The 25,246-nt window shown below is 41.6% G+C and overlaps 3 protein-coding genes across 8 annotated transcripts in view; all 3 read left to right on the top strand.

Moving 5' to 3' along the window:
• Positions 1 to 3,430: 3,430 nt before the first annotated feature.
• On the top strand, positions 3,431 to 9,620 carry PDCL3 (phosducin like 3). The gene is made up of 6 exons (XM_061564092.1): positions 3,431 to 3,559; positions 6,064 to 6,178; positions 6,677 to 6,767; positions 7,152 to 7,295; positions 7,565 to 7,773; positions 8,660 to 9,620. Exons 1-6 carry the CDS (start codon positions 3,554 to 3,556, stop codon positions 8,800 to 8,802), a joined length of 708 nt encoding a protein of 235 aa, XP_061420076.1. The 5' UTR covers positions 3,431 to 3,553; the 3' UTR covers positions 8,803 to 9,620.
• A 2,834-nt stretch (positions 9,621 to 12,454) lies between these two features.
• On the top strand, positions 12,455 to 17,771 carry YIPF6 (Yip1 domain family member 6). 2 transcript variants are annotated; one of them, XM_061564094.1, is made up of 7 exons: positions 12,455 to 12,568; positions 13,425 to 13,550; positions 14,336 to 14,414; positions 14,636 to 14,678; positions 15,243 to 15,368; positions 15,730 to 15,887; positions 16,254 to 17,771. In XM_061564094.1, the coding sequence occupies exons 1-7, from the start codon at positions 12,491 to 12,493 to the stop codon at positions 16,370 to 16,372; spliced, it is 729 nt and encodes a 242-aa protein (XP_061420078.1). In that variant the 5' UTR covers positions 12,455 to 12,490; the 3' UTR covers positions 16,373 to 17,771. The 2 variants fall into 2 exon arrangements, with proteins under 2 accessions (XP_061420078.1, XP_061420077.1); XM_061564093.1 differs by having other exon boundaries at positions 12,468 to 12,574.
• Positions 17,772 to 22,546: 4,775 nt separating this feature from the next.
• LOC133350090 (polycystin family receptor for egg jelly-like) overlaps positions 22,547 to 25,246 on the top strand; it is a 29,455-nt gene continuing 26,755 nt past the window's right edge. For all 5 annotated transcript variants that reach the window (XM_061564096.1, XM_061564095.1, XM_061564097.1 and 2 more), the window contains exons 1-3: positions 22,547 to 22,732; positions 23,156 to 23,250; positions 24,450 to 24,519. In XM_061564096.1, the coding sequence (XP_061420080.1) occupies positions 24,453 to 24,519 (67 nt within the window). In that variant the 5' untranslated portion in view covers positions 22,547 to 22,732; positions 23,156 to 23,250; positions 24,450 to 24,452. The remainder of the gene's footprint in view (positions 22,733 to 23,155; positions 23,251 to 24,449; positions 24,520 to 25,246) is intronic.

Consider the following 25,246-nt stretch of genomic DNA (forward strand, 5'->3'; position numbering starts at 1 on the left):
GCAAATTGAATAAATGCACCGATAAAGCATGTTGCTGCATGTTGACAGCAAAACATAAACCTGGAAAAATGTATACCATGTGCAACACAAATTTCACAGAAATGAATATAAACACTCGCGGCTCTTGGTGATACAAATTGTACTCATTGAATTAATGTCAATTATCCAATATATTAATAAAAAATTATACATTTAACAAATGTAAGGATGGCAAAAAACTGTTTTTCAATGCTATTGATGTTATTTATTTAGTAATCGCAAGCATTGTTTTGTTTTCTTCTTCTCAATGCATTAAACTCGTGCTATCGTCATCATGTCATCTTACTTATATTTCTAAACTAAACTATTTACACTCGTTTTATTTTACCAATTATATAGCTTTTTTCTGAAGCGACCTGGCCACAAATGACAGCCCAGTGAAAGTGGCTTATTATGTGGAAATGTATCACAGACAAATACTCTAAATGCATGTTTATTCTAAATGTGGAAGGAAAAGCCGGAGGACCCAGATAAACATTCACGTGACCACGTGGAGAACATGGAATCTCCAATTATACAGGTGTCAAGGTTGGGATCGAACCCACGGCCTCCTGCATACCAGGAGAGGGAGTTAAAATCTTGCCACCGTGGCGCCCCAAATTAATTTCAGAAAATAGCGAGTCTTTTGTGTCTGAGATTTCCCTGCAGAAGGAGGATTGCCTTTTTCTCACAAGTCGCCTCCTGACAAATCCCTTGAGTGGCCTTTTTATTCTTTCCAGTCATTGGTGCCCGGACTGAGACCATCATCAACTCACTCACTTCAGTACCTCGTTTAATCTCAGGTGGCTGCCCTCACAATCACGCACTTGGGCAAGGGACAGAATAATTGGAAAGTATTTATATTTTTTGTAAATATCTTAGCATGTCGTGTTCGTCTTAAATGTACCTCAGTATTTCATTATAAGTTTGCATTACTGAATTATTTAACCACAACTTCCAATGAACGTGATCTATGTACCGTTATTCACACTATGCAGTGTTGTTTTACCTGCTATTGTTGTATAAAATGTCTGTTAACTTTTCCTATTCACCTCACTGCAGATAAAGAAGACGAAGAGATCATGAAAACCTTGCTGTTGTGACGGTCTTATTGGCAGGATGCTACTGTATGTTAATCTCACTCTCCAGTTACACTGAAATATACTCCTGATGACTGGCATCATATTCCCTGAAATGATTGCATGAATTTAACTTTTGACATAAAATATACATTTGGCACAATAAGTCCATATGAACCATTTTATAAACAAAAATATATATTTTAGAAATGGAGTACTGTATTTTGTGACGGATTTATGCGCTCGCACATTGTTCGCTGTTACTATATTCTGAATGCGTAAAACAAACTTCTGATTAGACATCCCCAAGACTATTAATGTCGTAATTACATGTGTTTATAAATACAATGGGATGCAAGAAAATGGGTATAGAACAGTTGTTGCAAGCAGATATGCACCCACATGTATTACTAAAATATTGTAGAAAACATATTACGTTGATTGTGAACTTGTTATGTCTTAATATTTCTATACTTATGGACGCACACACCACATACTGGTGGGGATCCATGTGAGAATACAGGTCAGCTACAGAGTGTTTTCAGACATTTCCCAACACACAGCATGCCCTCGAATTACCAGGGCAATTCAGGATCGGTGTGCTTTCCCCATGATACCTATTTTCTTAACATAGCCTCATAATTTCCATGAAGACCAAGTTGAGTCCATATATGGTTTGTAATGTTATGTTTATGTTTTCTATTATAAAACTATACATTACATATTTTTATTTAAAAGCAATGTCAAACATGATTTTAAAAACACCCCTGAAACCGCCGAAAATCAAAAGGCAATTCTATAATACTATAAGGTAAAAAAATATACTATACAAGTAAAAACTATTAGGCAATGGTTTCTGCAATAGACCTTCTGCATAGGATATAGATCCCTATAAAGAATGGCCATAGCCAAATACATCACCCATTGTATATACTTGTTCCTTTTCGGTTAGTGTTATTTCCGAATGTGTTGATTGTTATAATGACATGTACTTGGGCACCACAGACAATGCAGTGTCACAAATTTCACAAGTCAGCATTGTTTTGCATGCAGTAACACGTTTCAGTTTGGGGAGTGTTGTTTTTCTCAATTTAGGGTCCCAAGAAACCCCAAGTTATACACAGGACACGGTATATCCCCTCACATTATATCAAGGATACGCTGTATAAGTGGGCACTACGTAATATTCCTTAAATGGTAAATGGACTTGTGGCATACAGTGTAGTCACTTGCGTATTGTTCATATACCGGCAGATGAGTATAGAATTTGAATGCACGCGGTGTATTTACGGTATTGTGACTTAGAATGTACGCACCACCGTGATGTATTTATATTAATGTTTTGATCAACCCAGTAAACATGTATGAAATTTCATGCACTTAACATGTATTGTTTAATAGATGGAATTGTGTATTTTAAAATAAACATTGTAAAATGAACATTTGTATCTGAACATTGCTTCCATTGCAAATTTAATACAGGTATGCATTTTTTTGTCTTTATAATTAGTGTACAGAAAATTTTAATGCAGAATTGTGTTTATAATGAAAAGGTTAAACAATGAATTTAATGGCCATTCTGGATTAAGAAATACACATTGTACAACTCACATTCGATTTTACATTTATTATATTTAAATATACTGTCGTAATCCCTAAAAAGATGTAATCATTTCAGACAGGGCTTCATGAATTACAAAATAATTTTAAAATGTCATGGGTGGAATATTTTTCATGACCAACCATGATTTATCTGCATCTCTCACCATGAATGGGAGTAATTGCCCCTTCCCGCCTAAAGGTTGGTAAACTAATGCTTAGCGGAGTAAATACATTGAATGTTTTATTTATTTATAGTTTGAGGCCCTATTTAAAAATCTAGAAATGTCGGGAGGTGACCATGTTTAATCTTGACAGGTTTTTAAAAATATTTCGCTTAAACACAAAACCGCAGTTTTCTTCAAGTTACCAAATGCACTTATTTGATAAAGTCCTGGTTTGATGATAACGTCTGGAATGTAAGAGGTAGATATTCACGTGTCTGGTGTATCCTCATCAGGCAGCGTGGTGTACATGCGGTCAACCAAAGTGTTTGGTTTGGGTGAGATCGCGTAAACTACTCGACGCGTTCGTCAATAAACGTCCTAAATTACAAAGAGACCTCTCTACTGATGTGCTATGATGGAGGCCCATTGCCCGAAACATCGCTTATTATACACGTTCCCTTTTAAGGACAATATTTTTGACCAACGCGTCGGTTGAGGGCACGGCTGAGTAGCGGGCACGGGTTGCTGTCACTCAGCCGCCAACAAGGAGATTATTCGCCGCGGTCCCTATCCGTGGAGCTGCGTTGGTGAGGGCTGTGGGGGGAGGCGTCAAGTCTGCACGCGCGCTTCGCCGCGGTCCCTCACCCCCAGCTGCCCTCCCGCCACTCCCACGGCAGCGAGCGAGGCGCCATGCAGGTGACGAAGCGGCAGCAGCGGCAGCTTCTCCCCCCTCTATCTCTCTCTCTCTCGCTGTCACACCGCAACACGCCGCAACACGCCGGCCTGTGAACGCCACTCTCGTGATTACTATGCTTGCGCCGAACATCCCCCGGACGTGTCTCGAGTCGGCGTCGTTTTCGTGTCGACGAGGTGGCGGGTTGGGGCGCGCCGCTCGTGCTGCTCCGTCGTCGCCAGTCGAGCTCGAGGGCTTCGCTGTTCTTACTCCTGAAGCGAGACTCGCCTTGGTCGCCCGCCCGCCTAGCTAGCTAGTGTGTGTGGTGCTTTGGGCTGCCTGCCTTGTTGATGGCCGTGCTGCTGCTGCTGTAAGCGAGCCTGTGGCCAGGCCCGGTACGCGCCCCTCTCGCCACACGCGGCTCCCCCCCCCCCCCCATGCCCCCATGTCCTTGTAAGGCGACGTTCGCGAAGCGGCCTCGCTGCCCTCACCCTGGGCCCTCGCTGCCCTTCGTTACCCTCCTCCTCTTGTGTGTGTTGCCTCACCTACATGCAGACAAACTCCTCTTGTGTGTGTTGCCTCACCTACATGCAGATAAACTCCTCTTATGTGTGTTGCCTCACCTACATGCAGACAAACTCCTCTTGTGTGTGTTGCCTCACCTACATGTAGATAAACTCCTCTTGTGTGTGTTGCCTCGCCTACATGCAGATAAACTCCTCTTGTGTGTGTTGCCTCACCTACATGTAGATAAACTCCTCTTGTGTGTGTTGCCTCGCCTACATGCAGATAAACTCCTCTTGTGTGTGTTGCCTCACCTACGTGTAGATAAACTCCTCTTGTGTGTGTTGCCTCGCCTACATGCAGATAAACTCCTCTTGTGTGTGTTGCCTCACCTACATGCAGATAAACTCCTCTTGTGTGTGTTGCCTCACCTACATGCAGATAAACTCTTCTTGTGTGTGTTGCCTCGCCTACATGCAGATAAACTCCTCTTGTGTGTGTTGCCTCACCTACATGCAGATAAACTCATCTTGTGTGTGTTGCCTCGCCTACATGCAGATAAACTCCTCTTGTGTGTGTTGCCTCACCTACATGCAGATAAACTCCTCTTGTGTGTGTTGCCTCGCCTACATGCAGATAAACTCCTCTTGTGTGTGTTGCCTCACCTACGTGTAGATAAACTCCTCTTGTGTGTGTTGCCTCGCCTACATGCAGATAAACTCCTCTTGTGTGTGTTGCCTCACCTACATGCAGATAAACTCCTCTTGTGTGTGTTGCCTCACCTACATGCAGATAAACTCCTCTTGTGTGTGTTGCCTCGCCTACATGCAGATAAACTCCTCTTGTGTGTGTTGCCTCGCCTACATGCAGATAAACTCCTCTTGTGTGTGTTGCCTCACCTACATGCAGATAAACTCCTCTTGTGTGTGTTGCCTCACCTACATGCAGATAAACTCCTCTTGTGTGTGTTGCCTCACCTACATGCAGATAAACTCCTCTTGTGTGTGTTGCCTCACCTACATGCAGATAAACTCCTCTTGTGTGTGTTGCCTCACCTACATGCAGATAAACTCCTCTTGTGTGTGTTGCCTCACCTACATGCAGATAAACTCCTCTTGTGTGTGTTGCCTCGCCTACATGCAGATAAACTCCTCTTGTGTGTGTTGCCTCACCTACATGCAGATAAACTCCTCTTGTGTGTGTTGCCTCACCTACATGCAGATAAACTCCTCTTGTGTGTATTGCCTCACCTACATGCAGATAAAGTATTCGGGCGTTAAGTGACCCAGACTGATTCAACCGCAACACTCGTCGATCTCTGCTTGTGCTCACATCTAAAATACTATTTCGCTTACAAGTTGAATACCTCATTGATTATCAGTCTCTTTGAGTTTGTTATACTCATTCGTTGTGCGGTTTTATGCGTAAAAAATAAGCTGAACTCCGCTTAATACTTAGGCGTTCGCGACCAATATCCATAATATAGTAGTTTTTTTGTTTAGATCTTAGCAGTGCGGCTTGTTAAACATGCCACCACCGAGTTACCAGATGTTCTTGGCAAACGATTACGCCCCGTTTCACTCAAAATCTTTGCGTGCATCTCGTGTGTCTGTGGAACATGAGAACGTTACATTGGAGACGCAGTGGCATAAGGGAAGCCTGTGTAAAAAAACAGGGCTAAAGGCAAAAAACAGTACAAAACACTCAACATAGTACACAAACACTCGGAGTTGAACAATAGAAGCATAATTTGACAATCGTGGGATTATTTTAACAAGCAATCCTGGGTGATGGCATATTGGTGTTATGTAAGGCAAGAAGCAGATGCATGCAATATTACGAGCTTAGTTCGTCAGAAACAATATCCGTTTCATAACGAAGGGGAGTTGGCCAAGTTTGTAGTGGCAACTTTATTTAAGACGTCTAGTTTGTTATTTTTACATTCTGGACAGGTCTGTAACATCTCAGATATTCTGCAATAAGATTAATTTAACATTGCATAAATTGCTGTTATTTATTGTAGGACCCAAACGAAGATACGGAATGGAATTCCATTCTGCGCAAACATGGAATCATCCCTCAAAAGGAAGAACCCAAGGAGGAGGACGAGGAGGCGGCTGCACAGCAACAGTCAGTCGGTATGACGCGTGCATTGTGGGATATTCTGTGTCATGTGTCACCAAGGAGAGCATTGAAGGCCAGCCTTTGAAGAGAATCATTTATAAGGAAATACATTTACTGTGAATGCATATTAAGTGTGGTTCACACACATCAAATTGACCTCGAATATATTAAATGTGAGTTGATTTTTTTGTAAATTGTTTTGATCATTGTTTTCAAATAAAAGTTTACACTTAGTTAAACACACTGTCTTCAGGTGATGAAGCCCATATGTAATAGCTGAAAAATATTACATATGTATACATATATTTGTTTAATGTTTAGACCTGCATTTTCCAAAGATTTAAAACTGAAATGAGTTGATATTTTATGTCAGTAAACTTATTCTAAGCAAAATTAATGTCGTATATAAAACACTGAATCTAAACATGACTTAGATATACTTGTAACTGTACACTTGCCTCATATTTACTCTAACTTTTTAAAACCCCATAATTATGTTTTGTATGGTTTAGTGAAGAACTACGATGACATGACCATAGATGAATTTGATGAGCTTGAAGATGAACTAAATGAAGAGGATGAGCGCGTCATAGAAATGTATCGGTAAGGAACTTTCTTTTTTCTGTTGTGTTTTTGCATATTTGTTTTATTAATATAAGTAAATAAGTTACCTGGTATATTGTTTGATTACAAAACACTTAATTTCCATATTTTAAATGTAATTATAATTATGTCCCTATAATGTATCGTAAACATATGTAATGTTGATTACGCAGTGGGGGAATTGATGTGTTCATTCCAGAAGTAAATATAAATTGTGCAGTTTAAAATAAATAGAGCAGTCAGTGTTAGTAATACAACTTTAATTAATTTCCACCAATAAATGTTTACCTTTGACTTGATTTTTTTATTTGAACCATAAAAAGTTCCAATTATGGACAAAAGCATGAACATTACTAATGATGTGTTTGCTTGTTTTGTTGGCAGACAAAAGAGGCTGGCGGAGTGGAAGGCACAGCAAATTAAAAACAAGTTTGGAGATGTTTTGGAGATCTCGGGTCAAGATTACGTCCACGAGGTCACCAAAGCCGACCCTGACATCTTTGTGGTGCTTCACTTATATAAACAGGGGTATGCATTCATCTTCATTTCTGATGGTTAATTGAGCAATTTCACATAGTAAAGCACTTGGCCATCTGTATCTAATACTGTGCCTGTATACCAAATTAACAATTCTATATTTTCTCATACTATTCTCACAAGACATATTTTGACCCACCCAGATGCCTTTGGTTTTCTGCTTGCAATAATAATGTCACAACAATCACAACTTTTGAAAGGAAATTAACTGGTGCCTCGTTTATTTTCGAACACTAAATTTTCTTCTTTCTCTTCCACAGCATCCCGTTATGTGCCTTAATAAACCAGCACTTGACAGCCTTAGCCAGGAAGTTCCCGGACACCAAGTTCCTGAAGTCGATCTCCACTACCTGCATCCCCAATTACCCCGACAAGAACCTCCCTACCATCTTCGTTTACAAGGACGGTGACATTCGTGCTCAGTTCATTGGCCCACTGGTCTTTGGAGGCATGAACCTTAAACAAGACGGTAAGTACTGGAGGTTGCTGGGTGGTTCAGAGCTCAGGTTACTGAGCTGACACAACTTAGGTCCTGGCAGCTGCTTGAGATTAAACTGGTTTCTCAAGCACGAATAACTTAATTTTGTCTGATAATTGAAAATATCGGTTTATCGTGCGATGATCATACAGACTGTTTTCTAACACAAACATGTGCACTGCTTTGCGAGAGTTCTAAAGGGATGCTTTTTTCTCAAACTGCACAGAGAAATTGTAGAAAGACTAAAAATGTAGTGTTAGCTTCATGTTTTTTTTTAAATCCACTTAAATTTTTACGTAACTTTCGTGACTGAAGGAATTCATATTCTTTGGTTCTTTCGGTAAAGTCACGTAGATAAAAAAATTAAGTGAATGAAAATAATAAAAAACAAAAAACCACGATTGTCGACTGTAGCCTGGTTCTTAATCGGAGTGTGCTGGCAGTCTATAATGTAGACTAGTAATGGTTATTAAGCTAGGTGAGTGTAAATGAAAATATAAATAATGACGACCGCTTGTGTTGCGATCGAAACGTCGCGTTTTTTTATTTATAAATATTTTATTATAATTAAATTAGTGAAAGAACCAAGAATAAGTCTACATTATAGACTGCCAATACACTCACCAGCTTAAAAACCAGGCTACAGTCTACATTATAGACTGCCAATACACTCCGATTAAGAACCAGGCTACAGTCAACATTAGTGTTTTTTATTATTTTTATTCTCTTCATTTCTTATAATTTTTTTATCTACGTGACATTACCGAAAGAACTAAAGAATGAGCCACTGTTAACTTCCTTTAAACAGGCATAGTTAGCTGATGCTAAAATAAAACTAATGTTTTCATTGCTTGCGTGTGTTCTTGCACATGTGTAGAGTTGGAGTGGAGGCTCTCGGAGTCAGGAGCTATAACGACGGACCTGGAGGAAAATCCTCGCAAGCCAGTGGAGGACATGATGATGTCATCAATTCGAAGCTCAAGAGCGGTCACCAAGGATGGCCGTGACTATGAAGACTAGCACTCGAGCAGTGCCAAATATGTTTTCATATCCAAACTCCAGCAGTGTTCTACAGTATTTCTGTATAAACTCCAGTTAGCCACACTGATGTGTAAATTGTATGTGATTATACAGGAATTAATTATAACCATTCTGATGGTCAGCATTTCTTAAAAACATGTTTTATACGTTGTAATGTTCTTCTTTAAAATAAACTTAAATTATAACATCGTTGCCTTTTTATAATGGTAACTATTTATCACCAACCGTTGCCATGCATAATCCCGAATATATTTGTAGCTGTTCTAAGAATGTGCACACTGATTAATTCACATTTGAGTTGCTATATGAACATACATTGTGGGGGTTTAAAATGCTTTGACATACTTTTATTCATGCAAGTCACATGCTACAAATAAAATCACTCAAATTGCTAAATGAGGCAAACAATGTCAGCAGTATATTGTTTTACCACCGGGGTGAATTGTTAACCGATTTGAGATTCAAGCAAAAAAAAATGCCATTAAATTGTGATAATGCCTGATGAGATTTGGGAAAATACTGTATGCATATTCTGATGAAAAAACATTTTTGGTTAAGTATCAATTTGGTATGCTTCATTGTGTTCAAGTATTGTTAAAATGTAACAGTGCCCTTATTTAGTTTAGTGGATCGCACGCATTGTTAAACTTTTTCCCGTGGGCGTCGGGGTGTCATACCCTGGCTTTCCAATAGGCGGAAGAGCTAGTGTGGAATGAAAACGGTTCCATTGCTTTGGTTCCATTTTGCTATGCACTGTTTTGCATGTGCCGTATTAAAATCCGTTTTGATTTAACTTACGCATTTGTCTCCAAGTGTATTCTGAAAGAATAGTTGACAGCTTTCAAAGTCAATGCTACTCGGATAACTTGAACTGTTATCGGCATCCCTCTTACCAGGAAATAATTATTACTCGCACGATATTTTGTGCAGATGTTTGCACTTGTACACTAAATGTTCAGGTATACATTTCATCCCAGGTCTCGTTTTAAATAAACGAATTTGTCATTCGAATTAAAGGTTATGACAACCGTTTAACATCCCTTACTCGATGTAAGGGCCTCTTTCATCACCAAACATTTATACTCTTTAGCTAATCGTTTAATGTACCAAATTTTTCAACAGCATTTGTTCAAGTATACATTGATCTGGCTTTGACTTTCGAGTCTCATGAACAATATTGTTTAACAATTACTGTAGTATGGTGTCATTGGCATATTATCTTTTACCCATAATATATCAGACTCCACACAATTCTTAGATCATTAAAATCATTATTTGGCCCTTGCAAACGTTAAATTATTAATGTTTTGATGTTCAGTGCGTTTGTGTAACAGATATACACTGCGTAGGTTCTGCACCGTTATTGATCTTTGACAGTGCCCATATATAGTACTAACTATGGTTGCACGGCCATTGAGCCCAAACCGGTCCTTTGCAGTTTCAGCCACCTTCCACCTTATTTGTTCGCTAGTAATTGTCAACATCACCTTTGGCATGACTCCTAATACTTGTCCTGTGATCAATACACTGATCGGCCTTGTTTTCCAGTGGTGTAATGACTGCCTTTTTCATCTCTGGGATGTGTCGTGTGTTACAAATGTACACAACATGCAGCAGATACCAAGTTTCCTTTGATACCACCATTACACCAATGCGTTCCCACCTGGCTTAAAGTCTATGCCTGATAACACTTCATGTCGCATGTGCACATTACGTGACAACCCCTTGCAAATCCATTGCTGGATGAAGGCCCCTTCCACCACATGCGCTCAGTCCTGAGCAGTGTCTATACTTCACTACACTGGTCCGGGCGAGTCGGGAATGGAACTCGAGTCGTTGAGTTTCTAGCGCAGTACGTGCACTACTGTCACTAATTCACATTTAAACAGCATTCATGTATACTTTATATATACTACTATCTCACCATTCACTGGTCTGTTACCTGGCTTAAAGGGCAGACAGAGCAACACGTGTGATCTACCTTTTTGTGGTCAATTCCTCGAGTCTTTCTCAATTCGCAGCCACCCAACCTCGCCGCCTGAAGGCAAATTGCGCACGTGTGACGAGGGAGTTGAGAGGGCCGGGGGTGGGGGCTGACGGCTGTCTCTGCTGTCGTACTTGCGCATCCTCGGCCAATGGGAGACGAAGGCGGGAGCTGAGATCGGCAACTGAACGGCAGGGAGGAGCGTTCGTCCGCCCTGAGTTTCAAACATTGAGGTTCTACCCAAGAACTGAAAATGCCGCGGCACGCGTGGGAATGTGCCGCGACTGGCCGAGAGGTACCGCAGTGGAGGGAGTGAGCTGGGTGGTGGCTATGTATGCCTCGTATGCGCAGCATGTTGAACTTATCTCGCACAGTACGTAGCCAACCGTGCCAATTGCAGGTAATCCAGCACTGCGGAGGCGAGGAGATGTCATACCATGGCTCGCCAGGAGAAGGCAGTACAGCAAGTGGACTCGTCGCCATCAATTTCCATCTGCGAGAGGATAGTGTTTCCCCCTCGCGCAAAGTGTGGGGTTTTCTCTGGGTGCTCCGGGGATATCCTCCCCACTTGCATGCTGAACACAACTCATCCTTAAATCTCTGAAAACGTTTACAAATTAAAATCGCAATGTAGCACGGTGGCGAGATTTTGACGACCTCGCCTTCTCTACATTTGGAATTTGCGTGCCTCTCTCCCGTGGTCTTGTGACATCTTCTCCGGATCCTCCGGTTCTTCCCTCCACGTTTAGAATCAACATCACGCGTTTGGATTATTCGGCTGCTTTAAATTGCAACATGATAAGCCACTTTAACTATTATTTGTGGCCAGGTCGCTCCTGAAAAATAAGCTCATAGCCCAGTGCCCTATAGGGGCCATCCATCCCGGACGCATGGAGGGGGGAGGAGGGGGGTCACCCCAGACACCTCCGCTTGAGTAATAATTTGTCTTCATTGGCCTTCAAATGAGTTAGATAGTCCGGCGGTGGACTATCTGTTTGCTTGAACACGTTAATATTCAAATCAAGATTCACGTTAATATTATTAATCCTTGATCGTTTCTGCGTGGATTAAATATCGGCCGTTCTATAGGATTGGGGGGGGGGGTGTGTAAGGAGTCCGCGTGTGTCCAGGGAGGGGTGGAGGGGTCACGTTTTGACAAGTTTTTGCTACCTACTCAATGGATGGCCCCTCACCTGGTAAAATAAAATAAAGAAAAAAATGTGGTTTTATTTATTTGTTGTGATTTGCTTACCTTCCCTGTACTTTGCACACCCATCGTGTTTTTATCTATTGTGAGTTGTTGTCCCGCTCTGAGCCCGTGCCCCAGGCGAACATCTGTGGTGAAGAGCTTCACAGCTCATCGGATTCCTGCGCCACGGATAAATAAATAATCATATTCTTAAGTTTTTTCGGTAAAGTCACGTAGGTAAAAAAACACATAAAAAAGTAAAATAAAATAAAAATAAAAATCACGACGTTTCGGAGGCAACGCAAACGTCGAGAAACGTCGTGATTTTTATTTTATTTTATTTTTTTATGTGTTTTTTTACCTACGTGACTTTACCGAAAAAACCTAAGAACATGAATCATTGCAGTCACGAAAGCTTCAAATCTATAAATAAATGATCCCGTGGTTGTATTTGGTAGTGCGGATGAGCGCTGGCGGTGCCCCGAGGGCTGCGGATGTGCGCTGGGAAATCTGCCGGCGTCGTGTTCCGCACTCTCGCGATGGCGGCAGCGGAGGCCGCCGGGCTGGAGGAGGTCAGGGCGAGTTGATTATGTCGCCTCCGCCTTCCTCGCACTTGCTAACACCACCACCGCGGTCGTGGCGACGAGCGACTAACGTGCACTGTGTGTGTGTGTAGTTGTGCCTTGTTAAGGGTTGGTTCACGTCGCTGGCTAACGCTGCGAGCGCTCCGCTTGTTTATAGGCCGCATGTGCTGTGGTTCGCCACGTTCGACGAAACCACCACCACCTTTGTGTCTAATTCGTTGTCCTGTGAGTTGAGGCCTTCGTCTACATTATTAGCGGGGCGTCTACATTAGCGATGGTGATGTTTGTCTTGTGGGTTTTCTTACAATTGTGTGTTTAAAAACATGTTTCGCCATTGCGTTATGTCACTTTCTGCCAGTGGGCGGGTGACACGTCCCGAGTGGCGAGTGACACGTCCCGAGTGGTGGTGGACAGTGGAGATGTCGCCACAAAGACAAAGATCCCCCCCATAGCCTTCACCAGACTGTAGGGGCAAGTGCTGCTGTTAGCGAGCAGAAGGCCGCCACTGTGGCACACGAGGGGCCGGTGGTCAGCACCACGCCCGGCCGCTTTTGTCTCCCCAGTGGCGATGTTTACACATCGCACCGGGTTACTTATTTGGGACTGAGTCGACCTAGGGGAGGCCCAGGAGCCTTGTTTAGTTAATCGCCGCTGGTGTTGGTGGCCGGGTTCGTAGCGTAGCGCTCCCCACCTCACTGGGGGACCCCGCGGTGTTCACGCGGCCAAACTCGCACTTACCGCTTCATAAACAAAGTCGTTCTTGTCGTGACATGTGGACGTCGTGACACGGGGACGTCGTGACACGGGGACGTCGCTACTTACCACCCATGGGTGTCCCACGCAGTTTGCGACTCTCACCAACGTGTCGGTGGCAGCCGACGAGCCGGTGGAGGGGGACATCAACGTGCCCGTGTCCCACAACCGGGAGGACGACTTCTCCACGCTGGACGAGCCAGTCAAGGACACGATCGTGAGTGGCACGCTCGTCCCACACCTGAGAACACATGCCACGTGGTTAAATAACATATCGGGATCATACAAATTACAACAAAGGGTGTAGCTGTGGTGTGGTGGTTCGTAGAAACTGGACTTGAAATTCCCAGTTCAGTTGAATCTGCTGGTGCAGCTGTTGACATCATGGTGCAAGTTTCTTAAATTACCGCCTGGCACCTCGTTAATCCAGCAGCATAAGTACAGCATTGCCTCGTTATTCACAAGCTTGCTATCCGCGGTTTTGGCTATCCGTGAATCACATCTGGAACTATTTCCGACTGCATCGAGAGAGGGGGGGGAAGTGATGAGATAAAGTGCACTTAATAAAACGTTGAATTAATATACTTTGTTCTTTTCTATACATGTGAATTATAGCCCTTTGTCGTCAATCCACTGCTGGATAAAGGCTATCCCACACTCATGGTGTTTGAGGTGGTTTGATCATATTTTACCCTGCTGGTAAGTGTTGGTTAGTGAAGAGTGGGGTCCAGGCCAGGTTCAAATACTACTCGCTGCTTATGTTAGCGGTGACCAGAACATGATCTCAGGTGGCAGGGTTCACAGCAGTACGCTAAGTGCCACACTGCTCTACCCCACTTTGCTAATTGGCCGTATTTTGTGTGTCGCACCACTACAGAAAATGCTGTCTTTCATTTTCCAATCTCCACAAAGGGGCATGCTGATTGTTCCTTTCCGAAGGCCTTTTGAAGTTTCCTTTCATGAGATCTGTTGACGACCTTAGGCTGTGTTTCTGTTTGACAGATGAGAGACATGAAAGCCGTAGGGAAGAAGTTCGTTCACGTGCTCTACCCAAAGAAGAGTTCTGAACTCTTAAGAGACTGTAAGCATATTACATAAAGTAAATACAATTGTACTTGTTTGAATAAGACATTGGTTCATTACACCTACATCCGTGTAGGTCTGAAGCTAATGCAAACTATGCTATTCATACACTATGACATCACATTTTTGTTCAACACAGTATTAACATTTTTGTATTCAGAAATGTTTTAACAGTTGTTTTAAAGCTGTCAATATATAATGTAATGTTTTTATTTGCAGGGGATCTGTGGGGTCCACTAATACTCTGTGTATTACTAGCAGCGTGAGTATCACCCTCATTAATTCAGTTTCACTTTCCTTCCTGCAAAGTGTCACTTCAATACATGGCATTAGAGATGATGCTTATAGCAGTGAAAGATAATTTTCAACAATGAAATTGGTGTTTCTTTTGTTTGGAAGAAAACTTAATAAAATGTGTTAAAAATAGTTATGAAGCACACTTTTTATTTTAACAGCCTAAATAGTATAGCGTCATACGTTTTCATGCAGAATGTGTGTCTACTGAAAACACTGCATTCAGTCCGCATGGTTGTGGAGATTATTGATATAAAAAAATACAGCACATTTAATTTTAGCAAGAAAATACCATTGATTTATCAATGTTTCCAGTTATCGCAGCTTATTCACTTCTTATGGTGCTTTAAATCAATGGTTAAACATCAGCATATTGATTCAAAGCATGTAAACTAGTTCAAACATGTTCATAAGTTCAGCAGGCTTCAGGACAAGCATTTAGTTTCATACAAGATATCCCTTTTCACCAATGTGTAAAACTGGTTGCTTTGGCGCTACAGTAATTGTAAATGAGGCGATTGTTGCCTTTCAGGATGCTGCAGGCGAAGACCCCCACTGACAGAGCGAGTCAAGGCCCACAGTTTGCAGAGGTTTTTGTATTGGTCTGGGTCGGTGCCATCGTCGTCACGCTGAATTCCCAGCTCCTTGGGGGTAACATGTGAGTCTTTCGTGTTCCACAAGAATTAGACAAAGGATAGGTTATGTGCAAATACAATTTTCATCCTCCAATTGTTTAACATAACATTTATCTATACCCACCACCAAGTTAATGACATTGCTATGTTTTTTCAGTCCTAAATGGGTCTCAATTTACAGTCGTTAACCTATCTTCATGTCTCAATTGCATGGTACACATTCTTTTTTACATCACTGCATCATAACCATGCTGATGATCAAATCACTCGATGTACGGTTGAACCTTGATGGTGCGTGGTTGGGTAACCACAATGCATAATGTGTTACAGGTTGGTGGGTGGGTAGCATGCATTGTGAAAATCTGTTTAATGTCTGTTTTTCAGATCCTTTTTCCAGAGCCTGTGTGTGCTTGGATACTGTGTTATGCCACTGACAGTGTCCATGATCGTGTGTCTCATCACCACCTTGGCCACAAAAACTCTCGTCCTCACCATAATTAATTTTATTGTGGTCTTCCTTTCCTTCGGCTGGTCTGTATTTGGTAAGTCAATTTCACATGTTGTAATATAGATTGACACTCTTAAAATCATTACAGCGTTGACAAAATGTTAATTAATCACTTTTCAGCGTCTTCATAATGTTCTGTGAAATAACAGATCAGACATTATCTACAACATGCTAAGAGAATATGTACAGCATTGCCATAACACTTTGACTTTTTTTTGCATTTAAACAGCTTTTTTTATTCCATGAATTTTAAATTAAGGTTATTGTTACAGGTTTTTATGAGTGAGCTGTGCTAAAGAATATATATTTTTATCGCGTGGTATTCTCCACGCAAAGAAATAACTGAATTGACATTTACAGCCCTTTCCACGTTAATTTATGCTTTGATTTGTTTTCACAGCATCGACAGCCTTTCTGGCCGACAGTCAGCCGCCCAATAGGAAAGCCCTTGCCGTGTATCCAATATTCCTTTTCTACTTTGTCATTAGTTGGATTATACTCTCAGGTGTCCACTCGTAAGCCCAGACGCTGCTGCAATATTTTCAGCTTTGTGTACATAAACGTGCTGTAAAATATTGTAATTATTGTATACAAGTGTTAGATGTTCTAGATTAGTTTGACATTTTGTTGATGGACACAGATTAAAGCTTTTAGATTTAAACTGTCTTAAAGTTTGGGATCATCTGGATGCACAGTTTAAACCTGTATGCACCAAAGTAATTCAAAAGGCAGTGGAAATACCATGATGATAAAAAGCTACAGACTGCATTTCACCAATATGGGGGGGTGTTTTTAGTTTAGAAATACACATTGATATGTTCATTTAATGCATGGTTGCATTTAAATAGTAAAATTCTAATTGTTATGCTATGGGTGTTTTATGTTATTGGTGTGGTTTGTCACAGCTGAGTATACGTTTTGCATTTTTGGGTGATGGTAAAATGCAGTTCATGTATTGGTGGAAAGGCATTTTCCTCCTATAGTGGAAAAGTGACATAGTTCGTGTTATTTGCTCAATTTGGCCATTATACCACTAACATTCAGAAGAAATGTCTCCACAAACATGAGTAAGGCCCTTGGATGAAAATGTAAATTTGCACCACACAATACTGCAATCAATTAAAACCTTATTTTGATCTGTATGATTATATTGTTTTTTTATGTACTGGATATGATTCATACTTCATATAATTGTCATAAAACCTAGGGTAGCTCCATACTTTAAGGGAGTTGTCTCCTGTCGTGTCAATGCATTGGTTAACACATTTAATTTGTAAAAACGAACGGGATATTACCGCCATAATATATTTCATATGTTTATTCAAATATCCAGAAATATTTGTTTGCCAATAAAAAGTAGTTTAATACAGGCTCCGTGACTAAAAATATCTCCAGTTATGTTAAACTCCATTATACAGTATTTGAAGGCTTGTTATTTTAATGTCTTCCAATGTAGCTTGTTTATGATGATAATTTAACTTAGTTTAGTGACACCTGAATGCTAATTCCCTAAAATACTGCAACCACAGACCTTTTAAATATAACCTTTGCATGGTGTTCAAATTCCATTTGTATTTCTGAAAAAGCATATGCTTATAGCATACATCGACAGAGAAATGTATGAGCGATTCCACAATTTAAATGCGAAATTTACTTGTAAGCTCATCAATGTTCCACGAGTCCCCTCACTTTCTTGGATGTGTTCAAAGATTCGTAACGATCCATGATATATGAGAATCAGCTTTTTACTGTCTTGTGGAATGGAAAGGAATGGGACATTGTTATTGCCAAGCATATATACTCTCGTATCTCCTCGCTAAGGCGTCACTGGTTGGGTTGGGCACTAGTTTTATGAAGTGTGAAAAATATTGAGTTAAAATTGCATTACTACGAGTGCCAATAAAATTCCACTAAAATGTTTAGTTGTGACGTTATAGTTTGCACTTGACGCAGCCGTTGATGCTAAAGTAACATTAAATGCTACAAACGGTTTTCCTTTGTAGGAAATTCATATCACAATAACCGTGACAGGAAACTACGAGTTTTATTTAAATGACCGTAGTTAACAGTTTAGCGATGTGCAATGTTATGTAAATCTGGTTACAAGTTAAGATATACCAATGACATACAACTCGCTTTATAGTACAACATCAAAATTAAGTGAATATGCATAGCAAAGAGATTTTTACGTAAAAAACAACCCAACAACAAAGCGACCTTAATTTTGTTCACATCAATGCTGCATGCAGAGTGATGCGCATGTCTGACAGGTGAAGAAGGGCCGTGAAACACCCGACTGTACTGGCAAAGGGAATATCGCCGCCTAGTGGTGCATGTCTTGGGCTGTTGTGCTCTTCAGATTTGCCCTTCACATTGGCCACAATATTTTTTGAAGGCCTGTCAGCTCTTATGGTAGCAAATAACAGTATTAATCTTTCGCCTTAATGTTGGAACAGTACACTTTTATCAGCTAGATTTGTCACCACATGAATATCGAGTATTGATTGACAATGTTAACATTGTTTTACTGAATGATCCAGGGGCAGTTTCTTCATAGTTGGTGCATTAACGAAGAGCTATCTGAAATATACGAAAACATGTTAATGATGCAGCCTTTAAAATAGGATTACCATTTCAGAACCTCTTGATATGTAATTTTATTCAGAGATTATTTCCAATGGTCTGGTTTGTACTCCGAAGGTGTGCAATATAAGTACATCAGTATCATCCATATCGAAAGTATCCTGTGAACGAGCGCAAATTAACATAAAAATACCGCAATTCCCGGAAGTATGAAGCCATCATCAAAACACTCCAATGATGGTGTTCATGGGAAAAGGCAGTTTTGTGACAACGGCATTTTTTCTCACTTTTATGCCAGTTTTTGATAAAAGATATATTGAGAGGGAAGGTAGTTTAATTCAAGGTTGACCAAGCTTTGCATGATTAAACACTGCACATATGGATTTAAAAATTTCCCAAATGAATGTAAATGTTTAATGGACAACATGTTCCTGAGTTTTCCCTTTTAAATAGCCATTTGGAGTGGTAATGTATTATACCAAAAAGCTCTTCTAAATGTCTACACTTTTATGTCCGTGTGCTTTCTGGTGATGCAATACTATGTACTACAGTATATATTGCAGAGGCAAAATAAAAGTACAGCACAAGTTATTTTAAAACATTCCTTCCAGAGTTGTGGACGTGGACTTAGATATTTCTGTTTTTTTTTAAGCACCAATGTACCTTGTAGTCCAGTACTTTGCTATTCGGCACACTTTTTCATAGAGGTTAACAGCAGTTTGTCATCTGCACGTCTTAATCATCTCAATTTGGGCAAATGTATTTGGATATGACAATCTGGACATAGTGTTTAATAAATGCCATTTGAAATTCTAAACCATGGTTGTCCAAACGTTTATTGGAGGGCCTGATTGAGTGGCGATGCGGATCGCAACAGGCTACGGGCTCTTTAACCTTTGCTGTACACTTGCATCGGATTTTTAGCAGACATGCACTCAACTGAGATGTGAGACAATGTGTCAGAACGAGGTAAGATAATGGATAGAGATGCATTGGCAAAATGTATTCATAATGGGAATGATATGACATGCATTTGAATGAAACCTATATTAAACGGAAATGTGAGATATTTACAGGAGAAATGTCAAGAACGAGGAGGTAATCATGAGAGAACAGTGACAGTCATAACTGTAGAGGAGATACATGTATTCATTAGGAGATGTCTTGAGATAGATTTAGGAGCGGTGAATTCGACTGACATGGGACAGCGACAGCACGAAAGACAAGAGCGAGGATAGCAAAGGCACTGAGTAATGCAAGTGGAGTGGGTAGAGAGGAGAGCGAGACCTCTCGAGAGGCAACAAGTGTATTGCAACAGGAGTAAGCTGAACACAAAGGGGTAACGGCGCCTTCCACCCGACACTACGGAGGGATGTCCTCGGGGCTAACGCGCCTAGCACTGGGGAGGCTGACGTCGACACGACCCTGGCTGGGGCCCGGGTCTCGTCTTCAAGCTCCTCTTCAGAGTGACGGCTTCGGGTCTCCAGTATACAACAGCAGCTTCATGGTTATATAGTCAGTCCCGGCTCTCTCTCTCTGCCCCTAGGCACGCCCTCCTTCTCGAACCTTCGAGAAGGACCTGGGTTCTGGGCACGTCATCCCCCCAGCCCCCTTTTGGGGGTCCTGGGGTCCATCCCTCCGGTCAGGAGCCCCCCTGGGTTCAACTTGAGTGCCACGGCCCAGCTCGATCCGGGCACTCTTCCGCCCCCTGTCGTCCAGGGGCTGGCACTACAACCGGGGAGCAGTGACATCACCCAGGAATGCCACTACACAAGGATTCTAAACATCTGGAGAAGCAAGCAAATCGGCTACAAGACCAAACTGAACATGTCAAGAACATGCTTGTTAAATATAGCGTTGTATGCCTGCGAGAATGAAACAAAAAACATAAGCTATTGATACTCGAAATGTATTGCTACAGAAGGATATACTGCATCTCAGCTGGACCAAATAGTGACCAACATTGAACTAATAAAATGGTTGCACATAAAAGAAAGAAAGCTGATGATGCAGGCAGTGATGAACAGGAAACTGGCAAATTCACCATGGAGGTGTAAAAGGATGGCAAGCTACCATTTTTGGATGTTCTAATCAAAAAGAGACCAGATGGCTCAATGGGACACTGTCTACAGGAAAGCAACTCATACGGATGCCTACCTAAGACCTGACTCCCACCACCATCCATCCCAGAAGAATTCCCTCGTCAAAACTGTACACCATAGAGCTCGATGTATCTCCGACCATCATCACCTAGCCAGTGAACTGAAACACGTGCACCAAGTTCTCAAGATGAATGGATATTCGGACCACACAATCCATAAAACTATCACCCCAACCGTTGAGAAAGAACCATCTGAGGACCCAATCAAAACCATCACATTGCCATACATAGCAGGGGTCACCAAAATTCCAAAATCATGAGCAAACACAACATCCAGGTTCGATTTAACAGAGGACATAAAATTTGTGATCAGATCCCATCTGTGAAGGATAGGATCCCTAACATGCAATACCCCGGCGTCTACAAACTAAGCTGTGTCTGTGGCAGTAGTTACATTGGGGAAACTAAGCGACATGTCTCGGACCGTGTTCATGAGCATAAGGCAGATCTGAAACACGGGAGGACCAATACCTCGGCCGTGGCTGATCATTTCTTTAATGCGGTGGGCTCACACTAAATTGATTTCTTTAAGACGAAGGTACTTTGTAAGCCCACTGGCTATCAACAAAGATTGGTTCATGAAGCCATCCATATATACAGACAGATAATTTCAACCGAGAGGATGGGTCCAAACTGAGCAATCATTGCAAGGACGTCATCAACTAGTTTAAGTCATAATTGGCTGTGATGTTCCCATCCTGCCACCTTCCGATGTGAGTTTTTATTTATTTTCCCCGTGGCTTCGGCTTTCCGATTTTCCATTAACATGCTAATCTCTCACATTAACATCACTAGCTCTGCCCACATCGTTTATGACCATTGTGCTCCACGCATTTTAAACCTTTAAACACATCCTGCCTTCAGCAGCTTCCCCCTCTTCTTCACTCCTGATGACCAGGGCCGGGTCAAGGCGTGGGGGCTTTCGGGGCTGCAGCCCACGGGCCTCCGCCAGCTGGAGGACCTCCAGAGATGAAGTGAAACGTTTTTTAATTTGTGAATGCTGAAATTATTTGTTGTTAGCTGTTTCTTTAACGGGGGCCTACACAATCTTAATCCGGCCCTGCTGATGACGATGGCTTGTGTTGTGATCGAAACGTCGTAGTTTTTTTTTTATCTACGTGACTTTACCGAAAGAGCCAAAGAGTATGAATTCCTGCAGTCACGAAAGATTTAAGTCAAGGCATAAGAGATTGGTGCCAGCAAAAATGCACACTACTTAATCTTAATGGCACAAGATAGAAAAGAAATGACAAAATGTACAGTGGACACATACGGGACATCTGCCAATGGATCGTGATGATGACGATGACTCAAAATAGATATCCGGAAAAGAAGAGATAAACATTTTCACGAGGGAGGTAGAAGAGGGATGTAATCATGATGGTTATTTAACAGGAGATGCATTAATAAGAGATCTATAGACTTTATTCAGGAGACACTATATGCTCCAAAAGCTATGTGAGCTATATGAGAGGGATTCTATTCAGAAGACGGGATAGAATAAAGAGGAGTGATTTATATTCAAAAAGTTACGAGAAAGAAGACGGATTCATATGCTTTGGGTCTTTCGATAAAGTCACGTAGATAGGTTCAAAGAAATTAACAAAAATAAAAAAAAACTACGAAGTTGATGATGACCGCTTGTGTTGCGATCGAAACGTCGTAGTTTTTGGTTATTTTTGTTATTTTCTTTGAACCTATCTACGTGGCTTTACCGAAAGAGCCAAAGAATATGAATTCCTGCAGTCACGAAAGCTTTAAGTCAAGATCTAAGACGTATTCAGTCGGAATATAACAGGAGAGAAATAGAGAGGCAGGATGATGACACCAGCCGGGTAGTGAGCTTTGCCCTCCGGGCGGAGTGTTGATGATCGCTCTGTTGTTGACCGCTGCACTGAAACAAAACGCTGCTTGCACCACACACAGGAGGCGTGTAAGTGAACACAAGTTACACACAGCGGGAACAAACACATTTAAACAGCGTGTGCTTTAAAGGAGGTTGTGTGGCAACAGCAATTACAGCAGCAGGAGGTGACGAGGTGAGGCGCTCCGCCGTGCCACGTCAGATGCTCGTCCCCCTGCCAGGCTCGGGACGGTGAGGAGGCTTCTTTGTGGATTCTGTTTGGCATTTCAAGGTAATTGTAAAACAACAACAACTATTATTTCAGTTTATTGTAGTTTTTTTGGACAGGATGGGATAAAATACTTCAGCGTGATATCGATACAATTGCGATAATATAGTACTATACCGTCATCAAAATGTAAACAATTGACATGTGCAAGGAATGATGAAGTATTACAGAATCTTGACTTGAAGCTTTCGTGTCTGCAGGAAGTCATTTTCTTGTTATTATTTTGATTATTTTAGTCTATCTACGTGGCTTTACAGAAAGACCCAAAGAATAATACAGAATCGCTGACACAGGATGCCTATGGAGCACTGTATATGCTAAGTGTAACATCTTTTATTTTTCATTGCTCATGCATATATATGGAGATTAACTTTGATCTGGTTATATTAAATGTCTCTCCCTTGTCTGCGCAATATCATCATGAAGATCCATCCAGCCATCCTACGTCTTTACTTACAACTCGACCCTGACAACACAGACTACCCAACTGCACTGGTCACACAGCAAGTACGAGCGATGCCGTGAGTTTATTCAGTCCTGTTGCCCTCACACGCAACACACACACAGACTGCCATTCGTAGCGAGCCCTCTGGCACGGTGCATTCAGCTGCCAGTTTGTGACTTACCAAGTCGCGACTTTACACTCCCTGGCCTGGCCTCGTCCCCTCCCACTGCCCACTCATGAAGGTGAGACGGCGGTGTGTGCAGTGTGAGCTGTGTGTGTGGTGGTGGTGTGTGTAGTGTGGGCTGTGTGTGTGTAGTGTGAGTTGGTGCTGTCTGGTGGTGTTTCATCTGAGTCGGTGGAGACACTGCCTTGCAGGCACTTACATTCTTCATGATGATATCTTACTTGTTGTCGACTTGCACAACGTGTGCTTCCAGGATACTATAATAATCATGTTGCATATACCAAATGTGATTCGTTTTCATAGATGATGATGAAGTTTGAAATCTTGAAAAATCTGTAATAGAGGTTTGAAAAGAGTAACATGCTTTTTGTAAATCTATCCAGGCACAATGGTTAGAGCGTGTGACTCAAATCAGATGGTTGCAGGATAAAGTTGTTGTTAGGGATCAATGTATCTGTCACGATGACATGGGAACCACTTTGTGGTTTGTCAACGGTGATTCAGCTATCTATTACTTGACTCCTGCCATGAGAATGCGGAATTTCAAGCGATAGCTCAGAGCTACGAACATTACACTCATGCACGAGAGAAAAACACTTTAACGTTTGACTTTGACCTGTATGTTAACACAATGAGGTGCATTAATGTTCCATATGTACATTTTAATTGGCAGAAGAGGAACGTTTTATTATTTGACTTCGTCATTTGAAGAGCTTTCGTTCGGTCTAATGGCCCATTGCCCCACAGTGGAACATGGGAATATTGGGATGACAAATATTGGCTACACCTGATCGTATACCTTCATATCTCGTAGGCATTTTTATTGTGCACATACATGAACATCCCTTTATCGATCAACTAGTGGATGAAGGTCTCGTGCTGGACTTCACCACGGCAGTTCACTTGGGTTGGTGAAGGAGGAGATCCCAGACTGGTCCATACGTCGCTTGCCACTCACGTTTGCTTTGGCCAGAAATCAAACTCAGGGTAGTCAGGATCATGGTACAGTAGCTAATCGTTGTGTATATATTGATAGTAAATTTCTGTTTTGTATATACTGTAAAGTAATACATTTACACTTTACATTGCAGATCATGAAGACTGCACACATATATATAGTTGTGATCTTAATGTCTAATGCATTGCAAGAACTTCATTCTGGTAAGATATAATTTGAGCCATCTTCATATCCATTTTATTTTACAGTGGAAAATAAATCCAGGTCGAGTAGCTTGTATATCGATAAATATTGTGAATACGGAGCAAGCTTATTATGATACCATTACTCGAATTAGTGGCAGGTCTCTGCACTGGCAGTCAAAGCACACTTGCCCAAAATTCCAGATTTAGCTGCCTAAAGCTTCCATCTGAATCCTATGGTAATTGTTTTTAGCATTCACCATCACGAAATTAGCATACCTTGATGCTGATTAAAGTTCATTTCCATTTTTTTTCCAGGACATTTATAAATTAGAGGATGCTAACAACAATAGACTGCGGGTTGCCATTGCTTATTGGACATTATATAACAATTACAATAACTAACAATGCCAACTGAGTGAAGAATGAAAGTGTACTAATAGAGTAGCACGGTGCAATAATATATAATGTTACTTCATTGGGTTTTTGCAACACAAATGTAGTGTCGTGAAATAACTCGCACTGACACGAAGTAACACGTCACCTGCTCACACTTTACTAACTCTGCTCTCGCGCCCCTTGGAGGCACTGTCACCACACACTCCGCTTCTCCTGCTATACCCACTCTCACCGACTCTGCACCTCACCACTCTGTACCTCACCACTCTCTCATATCTCGCCGCTGCCCTCTCCTACGCTACCCCGTGCCCACCCGCCCGTCTGTCCCTGGCGGGGGGGGGGTCCCGTT

Source organism: Lethenteron reissneri, chromosome 32 (genome assembly GCF_015708825.2).
Source record: "Lethenteron reissneri isolate LAM-NWPU_2019-01 chromosome 32, ASM1570882v1, whole genome shotgun sequence".
Classification (NCBI taxonomy): Eukaryota; Metazoa; Chordata; class Hyperoartia; order Petromyzontiformes; family Petromyzontidae; genus Lethenteron; species Lethenteron reissneri.